Raw genomic sequence first — 25,955 nt, 5'->3', positions numbered from 1 at the left:
CCTCTGCCCTTTCTCAGTACTGCTATAGCCTCCTTGAAGGCCTTAGCACTTTTCCAATCTATGCTTCTTGCATCTTTAAAATCCATAGTTCACACTGCCACCATTTTCATAGTTCTAAAATATATATTGTTGAATGTATCTCCTTAGTTAAAACTCCTTGATAGCTCTTCATTACTCATGGAATAACCCTACAAGCTTCTACCAGGGACTTCACTCTAGGATTTGGACCCCGCTACCTTTCTAGTCTCATCTCTTGCTAATTTTCGGTTAAATTTTCTGTTCCAAGTCTACCGCAGTTATTAGCAATTCCCATAAACAAGTCATGCTTTGTTCTAGCCTCATGTTTTTGCTCCCTCTTTCTCAAATACCCACACTCTCTTTGCTTCACCTGGTTAACTCACAGTCATCTTTCCCGGCTCACTTTAGGTCTTAGATCTGAATCTTTCCTAGTTCCTTCTCATCTGGGCTAAGTGCTCTTCCTCTGTGCTGTGATTACATCCTGAACTTACCCCTAATATAGACATTGCAACCTGTTGCGTTCAACTCTTTCCTTGTCCCTCTTCCTGGCCAAATATCCGATTTATGTTTGGTTCCCAGTAGCTACTTGTCATAAATGTTTGGTAAATATATTCAAATAAACAACTATTGGTTTTGAATGCCTAATAACAAAGCACTGTGGGGGAAAGATATATATATATCTTCACATTTCTACATTCAGTGGCCTTACTGCCTAGGAGGTAACAATACCTACACACATTAAAAAATAGGTAGAACTACAAAATATTGTACAACTTCATGCACAAAAAACCCCCCAAAAAAACAGTGACCAGAGGCTAGAATTTGAGATCAAATTGATCTGGAAAGTCCTCTCTGAAGAGGAAACACTTGAGCAGTAACATAAAGAAGAAGATTCAAATGGTTTGAAGAGGGTGGGAGAGTGTTTTAAGTATGGGGAGTGAGAGAAAAAGGCTCGTTATGTTTGAGGCACAGAGTGGAAACATTGGCCGAGAGAGGGTGATTAAAATATGGTGGAAAGGTCAGTGTGTGGGGGGGGGGGGGTAGGAAAGTCACAGGTTAGGGAACAAAATGGGGCCTAAAGCCGTGCTTTTCATCCTCTGACTCTGCCGTAGAACACCTCAGCATTCTAGATTGCCTGCTCGTCACAAATTCCCTGTGTCTCCTTCAGAATCAAGAAAAGAATAATTCAGATATTTTCAAAAGGTAGAGTTTCCACTGCAAGGAATTTTGCCTCTCTCCCTGAAGTTAAGATTTCCTGATTTCATGTAAGGTATTGTACACCAGATATTTCTATTCTTGTTTTTGAGGTAGTTTTTGTGTTTGTGTGATTTGTTTTTCTACCCAGACAGGCAGCACAAGATTTCTACCTTCCAATGTAATGGGTCCTATTTGTTTTAATTTTAATATATACATGAACTGGAAAAACTATATGTGAGAAAAGAGTGAAAAGCTCATTAGTCTATTATCCTTGAAGGGAACTTTCAGAGTTTAGCTCAGTCTAGTCATAAACTTTAGACAATTACCTTTAGGGTTTCCGTCTAGACAATTAAACAAGATGTAACCCTAAACAATCACCCAGTGACAGTATCAACACTAACACAGATCTTTCCCAAACCCATGGACTTTATAGGAGCTTCAGCTGATTGGCCTTATGAAAGTTCTACTTAACTGTCAAGACCCCCCAAATGTGATCCCACCCTACCTATCTACCATTCAGGCTTTAATAGTAGCTACTCAACACAACAACAAAACAAATAATCTTCCAGTTAGGCCATTTCACAAACAGTCCTGCAAGGCCCAGCTCAATCTCCACACCCTTCGGGAAACATCTCCTCCCCCAAGCACCACTAACCTCTCTTTTCTCTAAATGGTGGGTTCTAAATCCCCAACTCTTCTCTTCCATTTCTAATTAGTAAGATGTAGCAACTCCCCGTGGTTCCCTACTGATATACACACACTTTTCTCAGCTTCTCAGGCCTAATCTACAGACAGACATGGTCGTATTGAGAGGGGATGTTTGCTCCTCCAACTCTCTCCCATTACTGACACACGAATTAATTTAATTAATTCATTAAATTTAATTTTATGAATTAATTTAATTTTATTAAATGTATTTTATGTAGGTAAATCTCACCAACTGCATGGAATTAGAAGGTCACCTTTAGATCACTAGGTCAATGCTCTCCACCTTTACAGATGAGGAAACTGAGGCCCCAAGAGATTTGTCATTCTTGCTTCAGATTTAACATCATTTCCTCCTCCCCGTTCCCATTAGTCAACTAAACTGAGGTTCCTGAGGGCAAGGGTCACCACGTCCAGAGCATCATCTCCATCCAGAATCCCACCTCTCAGACTCTTCTTGTTTCCCATCCAGGATGGCGAACGTGGCTGAGCATGCACTGTGTGCTAAGGAAACTATTTGGATTGAATTGAACCCCTCCTCTATGAGGACCATTTAAAGACACTGAGTTTGGCCTCTGGGAGAATAATTGCTTCGGCTTGGCCCACTGAGCAGTGAACAGCAATGGGACAAAGGACACCTACCACGTGTGTAGTCTTGTTCGCCCAACTATGTCATAAATGCCATCTTCCAGGAACGTATCTTGTAGCCCACAGCACTTGGAACAGTGCCGGCCACAGAGTAAAGCTTCATTTAAAACGTTTCCGTTGACTGACTGTCCTCGGATCAAAAACCAGATCTCAGTCCATGTTTCAGGCAGCAGTTGGAGTAGCTTTTCCTAAAGAAAAGCACCAGGCTGTCCGAGATGGGCACTGCAGGGCCAAGGGTGCATTTTCATGTGGCTCTATGCCTTAAACTGGCCTTGAAGAAAAGTAGCTGGAATCTGGTGCTGCCTTTTAGATACCAAAGAATTATTTTGAAAGTGGTACAATAAAAATGGATTTTTTGTTATTAGATGACTTAAGGTAGTAGGACACATCCAAAGAACACAAACTTTATTTTGCTTCATCCTCAATGTGTCACCTGCTCCCCTTGGGACTATTTTTAAGAACTTTGGCCTGAAATGGCCAATCCTTGAATGTGATCTGGTCCTGGATTCGGGATTATTTGCACTGTGTTATAGCCAATTGACCCACCTAGGGGGCTATTGGCTATTTCTACAAAAGTAGAAATAGCACAGCTTGGCTATTTCTACTTTTGTTATTTTGGTCCTTACTCTGCTACCCTCATTTTTAAAGGAGAGAGGTCTCGTTGAGGTAGTTGTAGGATCCTACTTAATTTGAGCTCGTTTAACCCCACAAATGAAATTATCTCCAAGGAGGAAGCAGGCCACTTATTTTACTCATTAACCCAATCTTACTGCTGAGCACCCTCCCCTATGTTCAGGAGGTAAATGGGTTTAGTAAGAATCAGTCAAGAATCCAAAATACTTTATTACTGAAGATTGCAACTTCTTGCCCTCTTTCCCACAAAGGGAGCTGGTATCGTGGTGGAGGGTGGGAAGGAAAGTGAAAGAGCAGAGTATGAGAATATTTGCCATTGATTGTTATTTTTACTACCCCACTTCTATGAGGAGAAAATTACGTGTGGTTAGGAGCACCAGGGAGCCAGTAATACAAGCGTAGTCATTAAAAACTGGAAATTTACTTGTGAAGTTCCACTAACTATATTCCTTCTATGGAATCATTGGCTAATCACGGTGCAGGCAGAACCATTTCCACCTGGAGAGGCAGGCATTCAAAGCTACAGGTCATGTGCAAGGGTATTAGGGGGGTCTAGCTGTCTAAAAGAAGTTCCTTAAGCGTTCCACTGCAGCACTTCCTTTGGTGGTCCGAAACCCCTAGTTTAGAAGAAATCGACTCATCAGATGTCTCCAAGAGCTGACTTGCTGAATACTTCAATCGGAGGTTTTGTTTTCCCCCGACACACAGGCCGGATAATGAATCTTATTCTTTACTACCTGTACGTGTTTCACTTAGTGACCACCTAAATTGTGCTTTTCTAATTCTAAGTCAGGCTCCCCAACTTCGTTGAAAGAGATTGAGAGCGTGCAGAAGAACAGGCCGCTGAGCAACTGCATGTTCTGCCTTTTTTTTCAGGTCCTCATTTGCTAAACCAAAGACTTCTGTAACTAAACTGGAGAAAGGAATTGTGGACAGTGATGAGGTAAGGCAGAGAATTAGCAAATGCTCATTTGTAATCTTTGCTTGGAGTTGCTTATTTTATAAGCCATGTCTTCCAAACTTTCTATTGAGAAGCAGAAAAGGGTCAAGATTTATACAGAAAGCAAGGTTAGTTGATCCAGTTTTATGAGAGGGAAACAGACACAGAAGGAGAGACAGGGAATCAACAGGAGAGAAATAAATCAGGACACAAAACGCAGGGACGAGGGGCCGAATCTTAGGACGTGAGTGAGTGTTCAATCCTGACTTAGAACTCATGGCCACCTCCAGCAGCAAAAGTTTGGTTACTTCCCCAAGTTTATTATATTTGAGTGAATTTTCCAGGCCAACTTTTATTTTATCAGCCAGAGAGACTGCTATTCAACATAACAAAGCTAAAACATACTCCACTTTGGACACTCCTGTGGGCTTCGTCATTTGCTGGAGACAGATTTGGAACAGAGATGTACTACCTCAGAAACATTCGGGAGTAAAAACATTTTACCCAGAGACCTTCCCCACTATAATTCATTAAAAACAAACAAACAAACCTATAATAATCTGTACACCTTTCCTCCAAAGAAATTTTCCTTCGACTTCTATACGTATGATTCTAAATACGTATTTTATAGGTCGTATCTGTGAGGCAGGTTTTCCACAATATGTTTTCGGTTTGAACAGAGAGACTTTAGTTTTCTAAAAGGTAATCAAAGTTAAATGATTGCATCTTTGGATTTGTCCCACGTTTCACGTCACCCTCCCAAAGGAACTCGCGGAGTGACTCTGCTGGACTCGGGAGCGGGACCACGGCCTGCCCTCACCCGCAGTTCTGCCTGTCCCCTACGACTTCCCCTCCTCGGCTCACCTGCTTCATCCAGCCTTTCAAGCACATGTCCCCTTTCTTCCGTACCCCACCTTACCATACATGTCACTTGGGTGGGGACATGGTGATCTCTAGAAATGCTGATCCAACTACAGGGTTATGTGCCCCTCCACTTTTTCTGATTTCTGATTTTGCCAAGCCCGAAGGAGGTAACTCAGCTTTTTCGCTTTGGGTTTTCATCCCTTGGACTTACTCATCCTCAGATAGTCTAGGGCTGAGCCTGAGGCTGGGCAACACGCTGGGGTCGGGGGAGGGAGACGCAGGTGGCCCGGCCCCTCTCTCTCCAGACAGGACACTCCACCCGTCAATCATCAGCACTACCACCAGCAGGAAAATGCAAAGTGGTGGACAGAAGTGTTAGCAAAATTCAATTATTTTTTTAACATTTTGGGAAGAATCATACAGCACAGAATTATTCAAAAATGCAACAACAACAACAACAAAAGCAAAGTATTGCTTCTCCCTTTCCCGGTGAGCCTGCTCCCAGCTCAGTTGGTGGTTATCCCCAGGGCTCCCTTCACTCACAACCCTTAAATTATCGCCCATTTTTGTGACTGGCTTTCCTCCTTAAAGGTTGTCCTCCATGTTGCTTTTCACCTGATTTCACTCCTACAGAACTGAAAAGGCAGAAGAAGGAGGCTGGATCTCTGGGAGAGATTTGCCCTGTCTGACCTTTGACACTGCCCTTGTCTACTTCCCCTCCTAACAGCTCAGTCCAAGCACACATTTCCCTTTACTTCATGTGACGCAGGGACCACATTTTAGTGAGAGGAAGGAATGGAATGCTGTTTAGGATAGGTGTAGCTCGAAAACACTAATTTTGATTATTGTCTCTAGATTTTCGATGCAGGCGGGCAATCCAAATTCGTTCTTAAGAACCTTCAGCATTACACAGACCATCCCCAGTTGGTAGGTGGATAAAGGATTTTCCCCAAGAGTGCCAAAAGCGAGTTGCAGCGGTGGGGCAGAGGTGGGGCAGAGGCCCGCTGCAGAGCATCCCCCATGCCTCCAGGGGCTGCCACTTCAGTGACTGCTCACTGCTCACTGCCCTCCAAGGGGTGGGAGGTGGGGGAGGTGGCAGAGCTGCCCTAGGCCATGCGGGGAAAGGCGGTGGTGAGAGAACAGGCAGGAACTGGGAACAAGGTGGTCCCTGTGGTCAAAATATTCTTTTTAAGTTGAGGAAACATATTAATAATCAGAAGGTATTTCATTCTCTCCTCCTCCCTTCCTCCCTCTCCAAGCCTCTGCTTTCCTTCTGTTGACAGAACCACAAATTTAGTGGGACTGCCCCTTCCCCCACCCACGTCTTAAGTGACAGGCTGTCTTTTGTGACCGCTTGTCCTTTTTAACCTTGCGCTTGTTGTACATGGCAGTGTGGCGGTGCCCATAGGAAAACGTTGGTGGGTGGGAATGTTGGTGTCACCCCCACAATTAAAACTCCCTGAGAAGGAGATGGAGGCGCTGGTCCTACCCCCTCTGCCTCGGAGAGTCGGAGAGAAGGTCTGTGAGGTTTAGCATGGAAGCCTCGCTCTTTGCCTCACTGGGCTGAACAAACTCTGTTACACTCTTTCAGGAGAATTAAGTCACCTTTCTCCCCTTAGTGTGGAAATCTCTCCATGTTATTTCCCCAGCCCCTTAGTCTGTTTGTGGGGTACGCTCTGAGGGAAGAAAGGACCAGTGAGCTTCAGACTTTTCCTGATAAACACGCGTCAGAGCAGATTTGTCCAGTCCCTGTGCAGCCTCTGTCCCTACCCCATAGAGGCAGGAGACTAGCTGACTGATTTGTTCGTCTTCTCTTGACATCATCCCTTTGTCTCCTGGAACCCTTTCTGTCTGTCTGCTCAGGGTCAGTACTATGAGCCGTTGAAGCCCACCGCACTGCAGAAACTCATGGCTCGGAACAAGAAAGTCTTAAGCTTCATGCTCAAAGTCACAGAGTATGATCAGGATAAGACCTTGCTGATACTGACCAACAACCCACCTCCCTCCCCAATGGACCAGCAAGGAAAGGACCTCCCACCGAAATACTTTCCCAAGGAGTTCCTGCTCAAGGTAACGGCACCTGGGGAAGTTTCCCAGCACCCTAAGTAAGGACCCTGAAGAATTTGGAGTTAGCTTGAAGAAGGAAGCTAACAACATGGTATTCAGGAGCCAACCTTTCCCCTCTAATTCTTTGCCATATGCTTCACCGCACAGAATCTGGAGAGCCTGGGAAATACTCAGAGAAAGAGTCGGATGAGCTTGGGTCATGAAACTTCATGGCACAGAGAAAACAGAATCTTAACTTGAAATTGTTTGTCCCTGGACAAAGATATTTAGTTTGTCATTAACAAAGGATAAACTACCCAATGCCTTTCTAGTTGAGTATAAAGTAGTAAAGGATAAATTGAGAAATGAAGAATAAGGAACGGAAATGAATACCTCAATGGGAAAAGAGTAAAGGGTTATAATTTATACCCATTGCTTCTGGGTGTTAGGAGGAGGGGAGAAGGACAGAGCAGGGAATTTACTATCACAGCATCCAGACATTTGGGACTCTGTTATATACTAAAGAAGTTCAAATTCAATTTGATAACCAATCACTGAACATACACTAATCTAAGAACTAAAATATAAAGATGATTACAAGACAGTTTCTATCTTGAAGGAACGTGGAGTCTAACAGGAGAGACAGATCAATAAATGAGATCTATAAAAGTGATTATAATATAGCAGGATATATGAATTATAAAAGAATATACAAGATACAGAACTAATATACAATAAAGAACAGTATTTCTTTTGGGAGAAAGGGAGTAATCAGAGAGGCTTTATGGAAAAGATGACCCCCGACAAGAGAAAAGAAGAATATTTCAATCAGAGGGAAGGGCAAAGACATGAGAAACAGATGTACATTCAGGGAGTTGTGAGAACATAAGTGGTAGCAGATAAAAGGATATAATCAAATTTGCATTAATTTAGAAAGACCTTTTTTTTGGAGGTTGGGAGAAAGATGCATTATTTGTGAAAGAGACAGAAATCAGAGATTAGTTATGATGTTACTACAGTCATCAAGGTAAGCGATGCTGAGAAATTAAACTAAATCCAAGCAGAGGAAATGAAAAAAAATCAATTTAAGAGATATTTAGGAATCAGGATCTGAAAACAATCTTGATACCCCTGTCCAGGTATCTCAGTGGGTTAGAGCGCCATCCAGATATGCCAAGGTTGGGGGCTCCATCCTTGGAGAGAGGACATACGAGAATCAACCAACGAGTGTGCCAATAGGTGGAGCAACCAATGTTTCTCTCTCTCCATCTCTCTCTCTCTCTCCCCGCTTCTCCTCTCTCTCTCCCAAGTCAATCAATAAGAAAATACAAAAAGATTTTGATAGTTTAATATACTATCAAACCTAATATAGCAAGAAGAAATTAAATGAGTAAAAGTACAAACAAAGAATATAATTAAAACAGAAATTTGAAGTTGGGAATGGAATTACCCAAGACAGGTTTTTATAATAGAGTGTGGTGAATTTGGAATTAGTATTTCCTTAGTTGCTACATGAATGGCAGTGAGAGATTCCTTTCCGAACGGAAGATAAGATGCTAGTATCCAAAGGTATATGCTAACAAAGGAGTTAATAAAGAACCTCTTGCCTATGGTCTCTTTGGTATAGAATTTGTGCCCTGGCATGTACACTCAGTGGTTGTTTCTCAGGGTAGTGGTAAGGTAGTACACACTGAGAGAGGGACAGATCCCAGGCCAGGACTGCGCTGCTCAAGGTAGAGATGGAAATCCAGGACTGCCATGTATCCTTGGCACAGGAAGAGCTCTCTTCCAACAGCTGGCACTCAAGAGTCTTCCAGAACACATGCAAGACTTGAACATACTTACGAGCAAATTGTGGTACCAGCCAGATTGTATTAATAGAGTTAAGGCTCTGCTTATCAAAGGCTGGAACCATGGTAATTTTATGCGGCTATCTGACACCAGTCCAAGAAGATGGAAATGCCCAGTATCTAGAATGCTTCTTTAATATTTATGCTGCCTCCCTTCCTTCTCTTGCTGGAAAATGGGACCATCTTTTGTGAGCCTGAGATCTTCCACTAAAGAAGCATTCTTTTGCCCAGGCATGTGTATGAAAAGATTGTGGGTTCCAGCTGGCAACTTGGAGAATGAAATAGATGGTTATACTACCACCGTGATGGTTATACTCAGAGCCCTCTTTCACTTAGAAAGGGAAATGGGCCATACCACAGTTTGGGAAGGAAAGGGTGCCCTATGAGGTCCTATTTTGTATAACTAGACTTGATCCTCTATTCCTAGCTGAGACCAGAGAAGCACACCAGACCGAGTGAAGGAACCTGTGGTGGCCACCACCATACCCAAACTGACCAACAACGAAACCAGCCAACTTATCAACAACCCAATCCTTGAGCTAATCAGATGTTTTGCTTCCAGGCCTCTGATTGGGAAAGGAAGAGATAGAGGCAGCGGGAATGAAAGCTGAAAGGACATAGAGAGGCCAAAAAGAAGGTAGTGTAGGGACCATGAGAACAGGAGAGGGGCAGGTTGAAGTCATAGGGAAATAAATATAAATGAATAAGCAGAAGCTATAGATAGAAAAAAGGTATACAGGATAAAGCAAGGAGTGAACAGAGGAGGAGGAAGCAGGCAGGAATAAGGAGGAGGGACATTAATGATATGAGAGAGAATCAAGATATGCAAATCCATGCAGTGGTGGTCTTTAGCTAGCGCTGTCTTGGATTCCAAATAACTTCTCCATTCCTGTTTTTCTGCTATCAGATCAAACATTTATTACCAAATGTGTGGTTTCCTAAGCAATTCAGTAGTTGAATCCTCCACAAAACAGGGTGAATTCTTCTCTGGCTCTCTTCCAAGGGCCAGTGGGCATGTTCAATCAATTCCGTAGAAAACTGACAAGTCATCTGGCAGGGAAACAAACATGTATTAGCCCACTCAGAACTGCTTCCTCCTCTTCTAAATTCCGAGTCCCCACTCCTTCTCTGACAGGTGTGGTTGCAACATTTGAGAAATTGGAACTTAGTTCAAGAACTTAGTTCAGCCTTTAAGTCCCAAGGTCAGCACTTGACTCCCTCCCTCACTTTCCTTCCCTCTGCAGCAGGAAAGGTATCCACAGCACAAACCCGCTGAGAACTTCTGCCTACTTTCAATGCCTCAGAAAGGAACATTAAGACCTGAGCTGAAACCAGTCTTCCCTGTGACACTGCTGAAGGGTCCTACATCCAAGCAAGAACAATGGTTTAGGTGAAGTCCTGGCTGCTCTTGTTGTCATTTTCTTTCCTATCATTTCCTTATTCACGCTACCATTTCTTCTAAATATGACTGAGTATTTTTTGCTTGTAGGGGATAGGTACAAATGTATATTAATAAGACACAAAGACACAGCTTACTGCTCAGGCTGATGTGGTTCAGTTAGTTGGAGCATCATCCTGGAGACTGAAGGGTCATGGGTTTGATTCCTGGTTAGGGCACATACCCAGGCTGTGGGTTCAATCCCCAGTCTGGATGCATGTAGTTCCCGGTCAATGCTCCTCCCTCGCCCCGATGTTTCTGTCTCTCCCCTCCTCTCTCCCTTCCCCTTTCTCTAAAAAGCAATGGGAAAATGTCCTTGAGTGAAGATAAAAAAATAAGACGTGGCTTCCCTATATAATCCCCAACATCATTTACACTGTATTGAGAGAGAAACAGAAATGCAAACCTAAGGTTTTTCACTGAGAAGGATTTTCAAGAGTGAAAAGAGATATTCAAAAGCCTGTGAGTTGGGGAAACAGAAACATTTTTTCCCCTCAGTGCATGATAAGGGCTGTAGCATAGAATGATGCTCTATGAGATTTCATTTGAAACTGGTTCTAGGAGCAGCCTGTATCTAGTTTGGAGTGGAGAGAGGAGACCCTGAACTTCCTTCACAGGTTTACAAGGCTGTGACCTAAAAGCATCCCTTTCACCGAACAGTATTCCCACTCTCTACCAAGGAACACCTGCTAGCTTTGTCCACCCTCCGCCCCTGGAATCTGAGAGTGTGATGACTGGTTCCACTAGCCCCCAACCCTAGGATTTACTAAATGAGCTTTCTTTGTTAAGGTTTTCCACCAAGAAGGATTTCAAGAGTGAAGGGAAATATTCGACGCTCTGCACTTTGAGGAAGCAGAAAAACATGTACCCTCAGCTCACCTTTGCTCAAGTCTGTAACAGAGACAGGATAAAAGATGGTAAGCTCCTCTCTTGCAAAGCAGTGGCTTGCAGGACAGAGATGTGGGCAGGAGGGACAACCTATGGGGACAAGAGATAAGGGCAAATCGATGTCTCTCGTGGAGGTTCTGGGGACTTGTAGCACAGAAGCTGAGAACTGATAGAGGCTCAGGTGGGGCTAGGTTTGGGATTCTATTTAAATCCTCAAATTTCACGAAGCCGTTCCCTGGTGCTTTCCAAACTGTATCACCTAGTTTTGGTATATCAGTGTGTTATTCGCCCTGTTATTTACTTAATGTTTTTGTTCTTGTCTAATTAACACTATATCATTAACATGGGTTTGATATACTAATTACATTTTTTTCTGACATACATTTCATCAAATTTATAATAATTAAAATTTAAAATGTTTATCTATGTATCTCCTGAAACTATGCAGTGGTACACATATCACTCTTGAGGAAAACTGTTCTAGAAGGGCTCAAGGATAAATCCGTGAGTCTCAGCGATACACAAATCTCTGCGGGAATGAGGCAGGACCTGGGGCGGAAGGAGTTTGGGATAAGTTTGTATGGAAGAAGGTATAATGAAAATGCTCCTTACAAATTACCATTCATTTAAGAACATTTACAGGACACCTAGTAAGTGTTGAACACTTACTGAACACGTTCAGTGTATGAGATAGGTAGATGGGCCAGACCGTGACGGGCTGGGGTTATGTGATTAAGGGCTTGGGTGTTCTGCACTAAGCAGTTGGGACCCACTGAAGAATTTCAGAGCACTCAGTGGACACTTGTATATTAGGAGTATAATTGACGGGTCCCCAGACTTCAGCAGCTATAGCTTCAAGATAAGGTTGTTTTCTCCTATGGGGTTTCTCACCTCAAGCAATTTCTGGATCTCCCTGAAGTATGTTTAGCTGTTCCACAAGGCCATCCCAGTGATGGCCTGACACCTTTGCCAATTGTCCTATCCAAACATTCACTTTCCAGAGGTCTGTGGTCATATTTTACCATCCCTTTAAAGGCTTCTCTGCTCCTCCTGGACCCATTTGCCACTCCCCCCCATGCCCACCTACTGCCTCTCTTAACTCCCCATATTCAGCTTCAACCAAGCTGTGATATTTAACAATACTTCATAGATGGGGAGAGAAGTTAAAGAACAGAAGAGAATGATTTTTCTTGCTTTAAAAAAGGCTACTTGCTTTAAAGTAGGCTCAGTGTCAAACCCGCCTCAGTTCCTTCATAGTCTCCAGCACATTAATCAATCCTGGGAATTTCCTGGCTTATCTATGCTCCTTCTGCTTAGGCTCCAAATAACCTTGGCCCAAGGAGAGGGAAGAGGACCCCTCCTTCCCCAAAACCTGTTTAAATTTCAGCCCAAGAAAAAACAAGTGGGAACATTTACAGATGTTCCCTGACTTAATGACAGTTTGACTTACGATTTTCTGACTTTACAGTGCTGCAAAAGCAATATGCATTTAGTTCAACCTGGCTAGTAAGCTTTGATGATCGATAGGTTAAATTTTCAACTTAAATATTTTCAGTTGATAATGGGTTTATCGGGGCATAACCCCATTGTAAGTTGAGGATCATTTGTATTTCCTTCAGGGGGAACTCCACCTGGAAAGTAAGGTTTGACCTTTATAGGCCAGATAAGGCAAGCATAATAGCTAATGGTACATTTAGTAAAGTCAGAGTTAAATCTTAAATGATACGGTATGTTGGATATCACGGTTCAGTTTAATCTAGAATCTAATATAGATGAGCATTTCTCTAATTTTGCAAGGGCACGATTCTATTAAGGATACACCCAATTTACATTTCTAACCAGAACACTTAATATCTCAGTCTGCAGCATTTTATTACAATTACAGCGACTTTACAGTTTCCCTAAAAGGGGGGGTACTGACTTGACTTATGTATCTAAAAGGGTTCATTATGATGCTTTTCCTTAACAAAGACAACCTACTGTGAAGTTGAAAAAATGTCTCCACTTCAAGCAATATCTCCATTGCTGGCAACCACTTCCTTCCACCAATAATGTCCCATATTTACCAGGCATCCAAATGAAGGTTAAATAGAAAATGGTTTGGATGGGGCCCATGAAGTCTGGCCAGGAGGCTGTCAAAGAGGCAGATGATAGGACACGAATTAAGGTGTTATCAGTAGGACTAAGGAAACACATCCAAGTGATATTTACAAGGCATAGTGCATCAAAAAGAGTGGGGAGGGACACTTCCAAGCACACACAGAGGAAAGAGAATCTGCATCGAGTGATGACACAGAAGCCAAATGTAGTTTCTTAGTTACATTCTCAGGAAGGAGGCTGAAAACCAACACAGCCCTTTCCTACACTTTAGGAAAAGGCTGAGGGATAAGAATGTACAAGTGAATGCACCTTAGCTTAGTAAGTTATGGGAATGTCAATATGATTTTGGATGGAATCATTTGAAAGGGGTGGGATTAAACAGGGAAGACTAAACTGGCAGTTTGTTAAACTGGGTTGTGAAGAAGGTAAGGAATCCAGAATTCCTATAAAGAATGCTGGGAATGGTAGTCCGGTGGTCCCAAATCTTTCCCCTTGCTAAGAGTAAAGACCGCTTTTCTCGTCCCTCCAAGTGGGTCGATTTCATGCCTCACGTTAAGTGTCCTAGCCGCTCTGGAAAGCCACATTTACCAAGGTGCAATGTGTTTCGTTGCAGTCTCCAAGAAGTCAGAAAGTGGCATGCCGACTTTGAAGATGAATTGGGAACCACTAACCCTTGCATCGCTTCTGGAGGAGAAGCCCACCAGAACCGCGCCTGGGGAGAAAGAATTCCGCTTTGGAAGGGCCCAGCATTGGTTCATTAAAAATACCACTGCCATTAAGTAAAAACAAATAGTTCAGGACTCTTCGCCTCGGTCTCCAGAGACTGAGAGGCCAGCATCAGTCTCCATCCAGGGCGTGTCAACCAAATAAAATTGCATTCTGCCCGCTCCGGGCACGGGCTGCCCAATCGCTCGCTGGGTGCGCCAGGGCGAGCCTCGGGTACCGACCAGCCGCGGCCCGAGCCCCGGAGTCGGGCTCCAGCCCCAGCGCCTGGCCCCGCCTTGGCTAGCTGGGTGTAGACCAGAGGGCGTGGCCGCGTCCCCCGGGGACCAGAGCAGCCGCGACTGCCGGGGTGGGCGGGCCTTCTCTCCGAGTGACGGGAGGGTTGCCCAACCCGCGCCAGAGCACGGGGCCGGCCTTCCTGCACCCTCTTCCGCTCGCCGGCTGAGGTGCCTGGGAAGGTTGCAGTGGGTCTGGGCGCTGGGAAGTGGTCCAAGATGATTAAAAAATTCGACAAGAAGGACGAGGAGTCTGGTACGCGCTGGGCTTCTGACGCCCACCCTCCGCCGCGGGGGGGGTCCCTTCCCCTTCAGCCGCCACCTGCTCTCGGGGATGCGGACCGGGGGGCGTGGGCGCCGGTGTGCCAGGGGGCCGGTTCCAGCCCGGGGCCTGCCCCTAGCCCCTCCCCCGGAGCCGGAGCGCTCCCCCCACCCCGGTCGCGCGCTCCAGCCCAGGCGTCCCCTACCACCCCTACCCCGCCCCCACCAGGCGCCGCAGCAGCTTGCTTGGCGGCTCCGCCCCCTCCCTCTCCCCTGCCCCCTTCCCCACGGCCTCCCGGTTCTCCCGGCGCTTCTCTTCCAAGCAGTCTCCTTCCCTCTCGCCCCGGGTGGGCTGCTCGCGTTGGCGGCGGGCGCTGGGCAGGTGGCGCAGGGAATGGGTGTGCTCGTGTAAGAGGCGAGGGGTTGCTGGTAGTGAGGGGCCCAGAGTGGGTCTCAAGTCCACGGGATCGTGTTGTGTGTGTGTGTATGAACTTTGAGGTGCCGTGTACCTTACAGTTATCCCGGGGACCTTTACACTATTTGCTTCCCACGGGACAATACTATCTCATGGTACATAGGTCATTCAGTGTATCCCAAAGTGGCGTCTTGATACTTTGGTCCAGAGCAAAAGAGGAAGAATCAAGCCACCTTACAAACAAACAAAACAGAACTCAGCCTTTGATAGCTGCTCTCAAAAAGAGCGGTAGAAGGTTGGGTTAGTAAAAGCTCCATGGCCCCTTCCACCTTTTAAGTTTATATGATTATCTGCTAAACTCTTTTCTACTTCATAGTAAATGTTAAAAACACAAAATCGTGCTGACCTTTAGGGAACTCCAAAGGGCCCTACCACAGTCTTACTAATCTTGGTTGTGTGGACATGACATATTTGTAGCATTCATGCAAAAGTGGACAGGAGGAAGAAGACAATCATTTCAGGCAAGGTTCCTGCAAAAGTACAAAATCTTACAGGGAAGCAAAGACAGAAATAGTTGCAGAATCAAAATTATTATATTTAGTTTATGTACATAGATATCCAAGTGGCCACTTCTCTTAGGTGAGATGTCCCAAGCATTCATTACCCTTCTGTAGAAGCTAAGTTTGTGTAGGACAGCTATTAAAAAGGTATGTTTTGTTTTGTACTATAGGCAGTGGCTCCAACCCTTTTCGGCACCTGGAGAAGAGTGCGGTCTTGCAGGAGGTATGGCTTGGAAGTCTGTTCTGTTTCCATTGCCCTTCAGAATGGTGGGCGGAGAGCCCCTGGAATGTTGAGATCCAAAATAAGAGTTATGGAATATAACTCAGTTCAGAGAATATACACGAGGGAAAAGGATGAGGGGTTGCTTGTCAAAGGAGAGAGAAATGCAAAAACATGCAGGCTCTGCCACATGTTGAGAATTTTAAATAAAATGCCAGAGGAGGTGTTTAGTGTAAGGTTATTGAAGGACGTTACAGCTATTAAACTCATTGTATTCAAGTGATGTAGATAAATATTACGATTCTTACTTAACAGATAGAGCCTACAAAGTTGAAGCGAAGCATTAGACTTAAGGGAAAGAGAGTGTAGAATGGAAAATCAAGGCCACATCTAATAATGTATCATATACCACATACTAAGTTGGAAACTATAGGTAGTTAACACTATTAGGATATTGTAATTAAAATACATAATAGTCTTTATTTATTAAAGTTGATTTTCTGTAATCCGAGATAGAAAAAGTAGAAAATGTACTATGTGTAACAGTGTTTTTTTGTTTCCAGGCTCGTCTGTTCAATGAAACGCCCATCAATCCAAGGAGATGTTTGCATATTCTTACAAAGATTCTCTACTTACTGAACCAGGTAAACTATTGATTTTCTTCAGATTTGTGTCCTAGAATAGAAATACATAAGATGTACTAAAGTACTTTCTGGAAAGTAGAATCATTTTTTAAAAATTCACTAGTTTAAAAAAATCTACAACCTTGCTCAACATAATATGTGGAACTTCTTGAGGACAGGGACGGTGACATATCCCGTATTTTGCTGTGTATAATGCGCACCCACGTTTTTGGCCCAAACTTTCAGGAAAAACATCTTTCATTTTGGTTTTTAATTCAATCATTTATTTATTTTTAGATACTTGCCTTTTGTATTATAAAGGAACTTTAGCATTATTTTTTAACATAGTATGGTACAAGAAACTTTATGTAACAAGTAATTACAAAACACAAGGACAGATACAAGGTACAAGAAATTTAAAAAAATTAAAAACATATAGGTACAGAAATAGTACTATGCACGTATAATACGCATCTTTATTTTTCCTTAAAAATTTGGGCAAAATGAGCATTACACACGGCAAAATGTTTGGTTTCTTTTTATTTATGAGGTGCTAAGGCAGTTAAGCACATAGTAGATTCTCAACATGGACTTAAATTTAACAAGTATTAATGTCAAAACCTGTTGTTTAGAATTGTTCAGAAGTCATTATGTTCCTGCAGAAATACAGTACAAAGCCTTAGTCATATTCTAGATATTTTACCCTTTGGGGAGTGTGGGTGGGCATGTGATGTTTTAAATCTTTGCTTTTAATATTCAGATTTTATATTTATTATCCTTACTCCACCTTACAACAGTATGATTCTAGGCTTAACCGTTTAGTGCCTTAATGACCTTTTCTATAAATGGGAATTGTGAGCATCATATTTGTTTTATAAAGTTGTAGTGATTAAATGAGATAATAAATGTAAAGCATTGAGAAAAGTCCTGGATACATAGTGAGCAGTCAGGAATAGTTTCCATTCAGTTACTCAGCAAATATTTATTACACATCTGCTATATCTTATGTACTGTGTTGGACACCGGGAATATAATAGACAAAAATATTTGCTCTAAATGAAATAGGTTCTATTTGCAATTATTATTAATTTTGTTTTTTATCTTAATTTTTTGTTGTTGTTGTTGACTTAAAATCTCATGAAATGTCTAGGGCCTCTGAAAATGTGAGTTTGTTTCTTAGACACATACGTGCTCACGCACACCCTCGATGGTTTACATGTGGTGCTAAGAAGACCATGGTTTCCAGTTTGAACTCCATGAAAATATTTTATCTTTACTGTGTTTCATAACTGTAGACCGCATCCAGAGACACAATAAAATTTTGTAGTTTGCAAATGGAGATTGAGCAACAAGTACATACTTTTAAATGAAGTTCACAAAGTCATATTCCTCTGTGGTAGCATATTTGGAAACATTTAAGGCATGTGTCCAACTTAGCGAAATCCATCATATAAGCAGCGTTTTGAGTGGTTGGCGTTGGTTCAGAGGAGCATATACTTTTGTATTGGCCAATAGCTCTTTGATGGACAACTCATGTTGAAACATTTAATTATCTTGATAAGGAAATTCCCAAGCACAGCCTGGTGCATAAACAGGTTTGAGAACCTTTGTTTTTTCTTTTGCCTAGATCCTGGGAGAGCTTTATGAAAACATACTTTTATATTTCTACCAGAGTTGACATACCCATATGTTCTCTGAGTTTTAAGTCAAGTGGGGACTAAAGTTTTACCAATATGAGTGAAGTGCCTGGATTTCTAGGTACTCAGGAAATAGTTATGAAAGAAGGAGGGAGATCTTTTGCTGGTGAGCATTCTGGAAATTCTGATTGAAGTAATTGGAAACTATTATACTTTGTCTTTCATCCTAAACTTTCAAAGTTTTTCCATGAAAACTGGCTTATTGTCAGACCCGTGACAGATAGCGTGAAGACTAGTTATATTCTGTGTAATATCTGAAGTTCTGAAAGTGACTGGGCCCAACACGTTTTAGAAACTGAATATTGAAATGGTAGTGTTTCAGGTGGCTTGTGATCTGCATTGTCTGGACTATAAGTGAAATCAGTTATTTAACATCTTGTTACACAAAAAATGTTTTTCCCAGATCAGCAGCATTCTCATTACGGGGATCTACTCGGAGCCATTGAGGCAGGAGCTGTGTTTTGGCAAGATCCTCAGCTGATTTATTGGGCACAGTAAAATTCTGATCCAAAGCATGTTTTTAGGGGCTTGAGCCAGTATTTTGAGATGTATTAGCAGCCCCTTAAGCCTTTTATTTAAATAATCTGGTTTCTGCCCTTTCAGTGGGTCTCTTTAAGTTACGTTTTCTGGATTCCTATAGTTCTTCACAGTTTAATATTTATGATGTTCCTATTCGGTACGATCTGTGCTTGTAGGCAGTGTAATGATAATATCGCAGTCTGGTTAGGAACTCAGCTTGGTAAGTCGTAGTTCTTCAGGACAATGAAAATAGTTGCTGCAGTAAAATTAGAGACCACTGTTCTAGAACTTCCATAGCAGGTGTGTGCTACTGAATTATTTTAAATGAGCTGGTAAACAGCTGTGCCAGAAAAATAGCAAAAAGGCAGAATGTTTACAAATAGATTTTTTCCCTGCATTCTAAAAGAATTTTGCAGAAATAAAGAGAAAATCCTTAATTGTTGTTTTAAATTATACTTAGGGTGAACACTTCGGAACGACGGAAGCCACAGAAGCCTTCTTTGCAATGACTCGATTGTTTCAATCTAATGATGTAAGTCTTTTTCTTTTAAATTTTAGACTGAAAAAGTTGCTTTTATTTGTTTTCCTTGGGGAACTGAGAGTGTTCCAAATTAGAGAAGGTTGTTTGAAATGTTTAAAACTACTTAAAAATTATTTCTTCTCATAAAGTGTTTATTAAAAGATATATGAAAAGAAAAGAAGGAAAGTGCGTAGTGTGAAGCTGTTCACCCAAAGATCTTCCGTGCGCTCATAAAAACAGTTACTGTGCAGCTCCTGGCCTGATGCTGCAGGTGTGGACTGGTATGGAAGTCAGTGGACATAGCTACCACGCCTTCAGGTTCTTGGTCAAGGTTCTGGTGGGCCTGGGGTTGCTGTTGGTTCGCAGGGCCGGCAGTTGAGAAGAAGAGCTGGATGCAGAGTGGGAAGGAGGACGTGGAGTGGGGGAAAAGAAGGGTGAGGACAAACTCAAGCTTCTAGAGCCTCTGCATCTGTCTCTCATTACCCTAGACCACCCTGACTTGCAGAGCACGGTGGCTGCTGCTTTCCCCCTCTCTTCTACTGTGGCCAGCTCCGGCTCAGAACCATACAGGGAGGGGGATTCTGGAATATATATTTTCCACCTTTCTGTTGACATAAATTGTTGAGATCTTGCAGTCCATTTGGTACCTATTGCTTATCATCACAGGCCACAGTGTTTGCCTGACTCACTTCTGGGGTTTGAGTCTGCTTATATATGTCTAGGCAACGAGAAGTTGCAGGAGTAGGTCCTCGGGAACATCAGCAGTCCCTTGTAAGGCAGCTGTCTCAGGGGAGGCCATGACACATTCTTCAGGCAAAGGGAGATGACTTGCCTCAGACAGAGGATGAAGAACTACTTCTACTTGCAGAGGGGCCTTGGTGGAGTTTAGGGCTTCAAGGTACTCAGCTTCATCAGAATCTGCCCATATGTCCCCATTCCAATTTCCAGGGCCTCAACTCCTCCCCAGTTAAGGTCCTAACTTTAACCTAAGATGCCCCATAAGGGTGTGAACTGAATTTACATTGTAATTCAGCCAGCAGGGTATGCTTTTCAGCAATCTCAGCCCTGTGTCCACATGGCATAGGTTTCCTGTTAAGGCAATATAGAAGATTTCTAGCCACTTACCCAGACGTTGGGCTGTGACTAAAACTCTGAGCTCATCGTTTTCTTTACCAAGTTCTCCAGTGTACTTAGAAGCAATGAACTTATTATACAACTCATTTTTTACAAAAATGTTCTATGGCAGCAACTGCTGGGTTACGCAAAACCTTGTCTTCTCTGGGTTCTTGATCATACTTGTCTGCAGGTGAGATTTAAGTATTTGCCACTGCATGCCATGGACTAGTATTGTCCGCTTTACCACTGGAAACAGGGAAGTTTTATCAACTCAGAGAAGCTGTTTCAGATTCCTGTCCCCAAGGTCCTATTTCCCTTTAATCACTCCCTGCACCAAAAATTCACTTTCATCAGGGTTTAAACAGAACTACTGTGATTATTAGAGAATTATTATTAGAGGAATCAGATTAGAGTGCTAGGCATTTCGAGCTGCTGGAGTGGGGCTAAGGAGAAGGCCTGTTTATAAAAGTTACGGAGGGCTGTTGCTTCTTTTCGGCTCGTTGAGTTTGCAGTGCAAGTATCTGGTGGTGGGCCTGTGGTTGCCGTTGCTCAGACGGCTGGCAGTTGGGAGAAGGAGCTGGACATGGAGCAGGGAAGCAGATGCAGAGCAGGGAAGGAACGGGACAAACTTGAAGCCTCTAGCAAAGGTTGTATTAAAAAAAGGCATGAAATTGTTTTCTGAGAAATGAATTGCAGAAGTGCAGGCTTATTGGGCAGGACAAATGGCCCCTTGAAGTTGGCGGTCATGAGTTTAAAGTATTACCAGGAAGCATGGCGAATGTTTTTCTCTAGCTGCAGGCTTCACGTTAAGGCCCGGAATGGTTAGGGTTAGGATTTTGCCAAGTTAGTTAACAGAGAGAGGAGCAAGGAAGTTGAGTACCTGAAATACTGACTATAGAATCTATGCTTGGTTAGGGCGCAAGTACGAACAGGGGCCGACTGAGACAGTAAAAAGGTGATAGGATCAGTGGATGTAGGCCATGGTGGAGTCAGGAGTGGTGGTTGGAGAGTGAAATGCTTGGAAATGGAATTAAGAATTAAGAACGGGGCACTGTTAGTGATAAAGGCTGTGACAGTGAAAGTGGCGATTGCAGTAGGAAGGAGGATAGGCTCATTGAAGAAGAAGAGGCCACTTCCGCAGCATGGGCAGAGTTTTAATATTGTCTTATGGATATTAAAATCACCGATTTCTACATACCACACATGGGTGTGGGACCAGCCTGTTCAGTGTCTGCACCCCTCCTACCAGTCTCGATGTGGTTTCTTCTTTAATTCTGTAGTTGGAGGTAGGACTTTCATTCAGCTTGAAATGATGGTTGTTTTATATTTAGTTGTAGTTTCGATGTGGTTGTGCGTGCAGGCGAGCTGTGTGTATCTACACGACCATCTTAACCAGAAGTCTGGTTGTATATTTTCTTATTACTCAGTTTTGAGAGGTCTTTATGTATTCTGGATACAAATCCTTTATCAGATATGTTTCCTAAATAGTTTCTCCTAGTCTGTGGCTTGTTTTCCATTTTCTTAGTCTTTCAAATAGCAGAAGTTTTAAATTTTGATGAAGTCCAGTTTATCAATTTTTTTGTTATGAATTATATAATAGAAACCTGCCTAATCCAAGGTTACAGAGATTTTTTAATGTTTTTTTCCTAGGCATTTTGTAGTTTTTATTTGTAGTTTTTATTCTAGCAATTACTTTGATTCAGCTTTCAAAAGTCCTCACCTGAAGGTGTGTTTATTGATTTCTATTTTAGAGAGAAGAGGGGGAGGAGGGGGTGGGGGAAGCATTGATAGGAGAGAGAAACAGTGATTTGTTGTGTCCCACCTGCTCCCTGATCGGGAATCAACCCACAGCCTAGGTATGTGCCCTGATGGGGCTCAAACCTGCAACCAACTGAGCCACCTGGCCAGGGCATGTTATGATTAATTTTGAATTAATTTTTGTTTATTATCATATACACATGTATATAAAGGAAGGGTTGGATTTCTCTTCATTTCTTTTCTCTCCTCCCTCTAATACCTCCTCCTTTTCCCCCTTTCCTCAAGAAATGGTACTGGAATAATTGCATATCATTATGGAAGGAAGAAGAAATGATGATGATTGAGTTTTATTGGCACATTGGAACATTCTGTTTGTTTCTTTGATATGTATGTGTGCTCTTATTCCAGTACCACACCGTCTTCATTATTGTAGCTTTACAGTAAGAGTTGAATCAGGTAATGTATATTTTCCTATTTTATTTTATTTTATTTTATTTTCAAAATTGTTTCGGACCTTACAGGTTCTTTTCATTTCCATGTGAATCTTAGAATCAGCCTACTCATTTCTGTTTAAAAAAGCATTTGATAAGATGCAACTCAACATTCATTTATAATTAAAACACATAATAAAATGGGTATAGAAGGAAAGGACCCCAACATAATGAAGGCCATGTATGACAGACTGTTAGCTAATATCATCATCAATGGTCAAAAACTGAAAGCTTTTCCTCTAAGATCAGGCATAAGATAAGAATGTCCACTCTCACCACTCTTATTAAACATGGTGTTGGAAGTTCTGTTCAGAGCAGTCAGGCCAGAGAAAGAAATAAAAGGCATCCAAATTGGGAATAAAGAAATAAAAGTGTCACTTTTTGAAAGATGACATGATTCTTTATATAGAAAACCCTCAAGGCTCCACCGAAAAACTCTTAGAAACAATAAACTGCCTTGGCTGGGTACCTCAGCTGGTTGGACTACCGACACGGGCGCCAGGGTTGCACGTTGCGTCCCCAGTCAGGGCACATACCAGTGAATGCGTAATGGGTGGAACAACAGGTTGATGTTTCTCTCTCTGTGTCTCCCCTTTCCTTTCTTTCTCTAAAATCAATCCATAAAAAATGATTATTGAAAAAAGAGCAATAAACAAACAAATACAGTAAAGTTGCAGAATACAGAATCATTGTACAAAAATCCATGGCATTCCTACACACTAACTATGAAATTTCAGGGTAGAGGGTGGAGGGATCAAGCAATAAGGAAAAAGGACTCATGGACATGGACACCAGGGTGCTGATGCGGGGAGAGGGGGGTATAAAGGGACTAAATGGTAATGGGAAAAAAATACCAAAACCAGATAAAGATACAACAGAGAGAGAAAATTACAGGCCAGTATATCTGATGAACATAGATGTGAAAATCTTCAACAAAATACTAGCAAACTGGATCCAACGATACATTAAAAAGACCATACACCGTGACCAAGTGGGATTTATTCCAGAGATGCAAGGATAGTGTAATATTTGCAAATCAATAAACATGATACATCACATAAACAAAATGAAAGACAAAAATCACATGATCATATCAGTAGATGGCAGAAAAATTATTTAATAAAATCCAGTACCCATTTATGATAAAAACACTCAGCAAAGTGGGAACAGAGGGACCTCGACATAATAAAGGCCATATACAAAAACCTACTGCCAACATCATACTCAATGGGCAAAAACTAAAAGTGTGCCCCTTAAGATCAGGAATAAGACAAGGGTGTCCACTCTCCCCACTCTTATTCAACATAGTACTAGAAGTCCTAGCCACAGTGATCAGACAAGAAGAAATAAAAGGCATCCAGATTGGAAAAGAGGAAGTAAAACTGACATTTGCAGATAAGATGATAGTGTACATCGAAAACCCTATAGGCTCCACCAAAAAAACTACTTAACTTAATAAGTGAATTCAGCAAAATAATGGGGTAAAAAGTCAATATTCAGAAATTGATGGTATTTGTATACCAACAATGGACTGTCAGAAAGAGAAACTATAAAAAAGCCCATTTACTATAGCAACAACAACAAAAAAGTACCTAGGAATAAATTTAACCAAGGAGGTAAAAGACCTGTACTCAGAAAACTAGAGAACACTGAAGAAAGAAATTGAGGAAGATACAAATAAATGGAAACATATACCCTGTTCAAGGATTGGAAGAATTAACATCATTAGAATGTCCATACTACTCAAAGCAATCTATAGATTCAACACACTCCCTATTAAAATACCAATGGCATATTTTACTAATCTAGAACAAATATTCCAAAAAGTTATACAGAACCAAAAAAAGACCCCGAGTAGCCTCAGCAGTCTTGAGAAAGAAGAATAAAGTTGGAGGGATCACAATACTTGGTATAAAACTATATTACAAGGCTACTGTAATTAGAACAGCCTGGTACTGGTATAAGAACAGACACATAGATAAATGGAGCAGAATGGAGAGCCCAGAAATAAACCTATGTCTCTATGGTCAATTAATATTTGACAAAGGGGGCACAAGCTTATAATGGAGTAAAAGTAGTCTCTTCAATAAATGGTATTGGGAGAACTGGACAGGTACCTACAAAAAAAAAAATGAAACTAGACCACCAACTTACATCATACACCAAAATAAACTCCAAATGGATAAAAGACTTAAATATAAGTCATGATACCATTCAAGTCCCAGAGGAAAACATAGGCAGTAAAATTTCAGATATCCCACATAAAAATATAGCAATATTTTTGATGATATATCTCCTAGGGCAAGGGAAATAAAGGAAAAAATAAACAAATGGGGCTACATCAAATTAAAAAGCTTTTGCATGGCTAAAGAAACCATCAAAATGAAAAGAGAACTGACTGTATGGGAGAATATATTTGCCAGTGATATATCAGACAAGGGTTTGATCTCCAACATATATGGAGAACTCACACGACTTAACACCAGGGAGACAAACATTAGGTATGGACAGTGGGGGTTACTGAGTGTGGGAGTCGGGGGGGGGGCAGGATAGGTGAGAGCAATGAGGAAAACGGTGGGACAACTGAACTGAACAATGAAAAGAAAAGAAATGGGCAAAGTACCTGAATAGATAGTTCTCCAAGGAGGACATGCAGAGGGCCCAGAGACATATGAAAAAATGCTCAGCATCACTAGTCATCAGAGAGATGCAAATTAAAACCATAGTGAGATATTACCTCACACCTGTCAGAATGGCTATCATTAATAAATCAACAAACAAGTGCTGGTGAGGATGTGGAGAAAAGGGAACCCTACTGCACTGTTGGTGAGAATGCAGACTGGTGCAGCCACTGTGGAAAACAGTATGGAATTGCCTCAAAAGATTAAAAATGGAGCTGCCTTTGACCCAATGATTCCACTGCTGGGAATATACCCTAAAAATCCTGAAACACCAATTCAAAAGAACTTATGCACCCCTATGTTCATAGCAGTTCTATTTACAATAGCCAAGTGTTGGAAACAGCCTAACTGCCCATAAATAGTTGAATGGAATAAAAAACTGTGTTACATCTACACAGTGGAATACTATGCAGCAGAAAGAAGAAGGAATTCCCTCCCTTTGCAACAGCATGGTTGGATTTGGAGACTATTATGCTAAGTGAAATAATCCAGTTGGTGAAAGACAAATACCATATCACCTCACTTATAAAAGGAATCTAATGAACAAAATAAGCTAATGAGCAAAACAGAACTAGAAACATGGAAACATGGAATAGAGGAGAGGGCAGATGGTGGGAAGAAGGGGAAGGGACTAGTCAAAGAACATGTATGAATGACCCATGGACATGGACTGTGGGAGCAGGGGGTGGGGCGGGACGCAGGAGGGCAAGGGGGGAAAAATTGGGGCAACTGTAACAGAATAAACAAGAGTAAAAAAATAATAAAAATT

At 42.1% G+C, this 25,955-nt stretch overlaps 2 protein-coding genes across 2 annotated transcripts in view; both read left to right on the top strand.

The window, feature by feature from the left end:
* The first annotated feature begins 2,509 nt into the window (after positions 1 to 2,509).
* Positions 2,510 to 14,110, top strand: TSGA13 (testis specific 13). Its single transcript, XM_045191053.2, has 7 exons — positions 2,510 to 2,565; positions 4,078 to 4,144; positions 5,861 to 5,932; positions 6,869 to 7,075; positions 10,149 to 10,291; positions 11,129 to 11,256; positions 13,941 to 14,110. Exons 1-7 carry the CDS (start codon positions 2,543 to 2,545, stop codon positions 14,108 to 14,110), a joined length of 810 nt encoding a protein of 269 aa, XP_045046988.1. The 5' UTR covers positions 2,510 to 2,542.
* Positions 14,111 to 14,460: 350 nt separating this feature from the next.
* The window catches only part of COPG2 (COPI coat complex subunit gamma 2), a 145,581-nt gene continuing 134,086 nt past the window's right edge, over positions 14,461 to 25,955 (top strand). Inside the window, exons 1-4 of the mRNA XM_024554967.3 lie at positions 14,461 to 14,581; positions 15,732 to 15,784; positions 16,345 to 16,425; positions 19,081 to 19,152. Coding sequence (XP_024410735.1) covers positions 14,545 to 14,581; positions 15,732 to 15,784; positions 16,345 to 16,425; positions 19,081 to 19,152 — 243 coding nt within the window. The 5' untranslated portion in view covers positions 14,461 to 14,544. The remainder of the gene's footprint in view (positions 14,582 to 15,731; positions 15,785 to 16,344; positions 16,426 to 19,080; positions 19,153 to 25,955) is intronic.

This window comes from Desmodus rotundus, chromosome 6 (genome assembly GCF_022682495.2).
Source record: "Desmodus rotundus isolate HL8 chromosome 6, HLdesRot8A.1, whole genome shotgun sequence".
Taxonomy (NCBI): domain Eukaryota; kingdom Metazoa; phylum Chordata; class Mammalia; order Chiroptera; family Phyllostomidae; genus Desmodus; species Desmodus rotundus.
The sequence above is the reverse complement of the archived record's forward strand: the minus strand, read 5'-3'. Positions and strand labels throughout refer to the sequence as shown.

Coding starts and splice junctions, on each gene's coding strand:
- TSGA13 (XM_045191053.2), top strand. CDS start 2,543: ATGGGACAAAGGACACCTACCAC. Junction 7,076..10,148: donor CCAAGGAGTTCCTGCTCAAG/GTAACGGCACCT, acceptor CCTCTGCAGCAG/GAAAGGTATCCACAGCACAA. Junction 11,257..13,940: donor CAGAGACAGGATAAAAGATG/GTAAGCTCCTCT, acceptor GTTTCGTTGCAG/TCTCCAAGAAGTCAGAAAGT.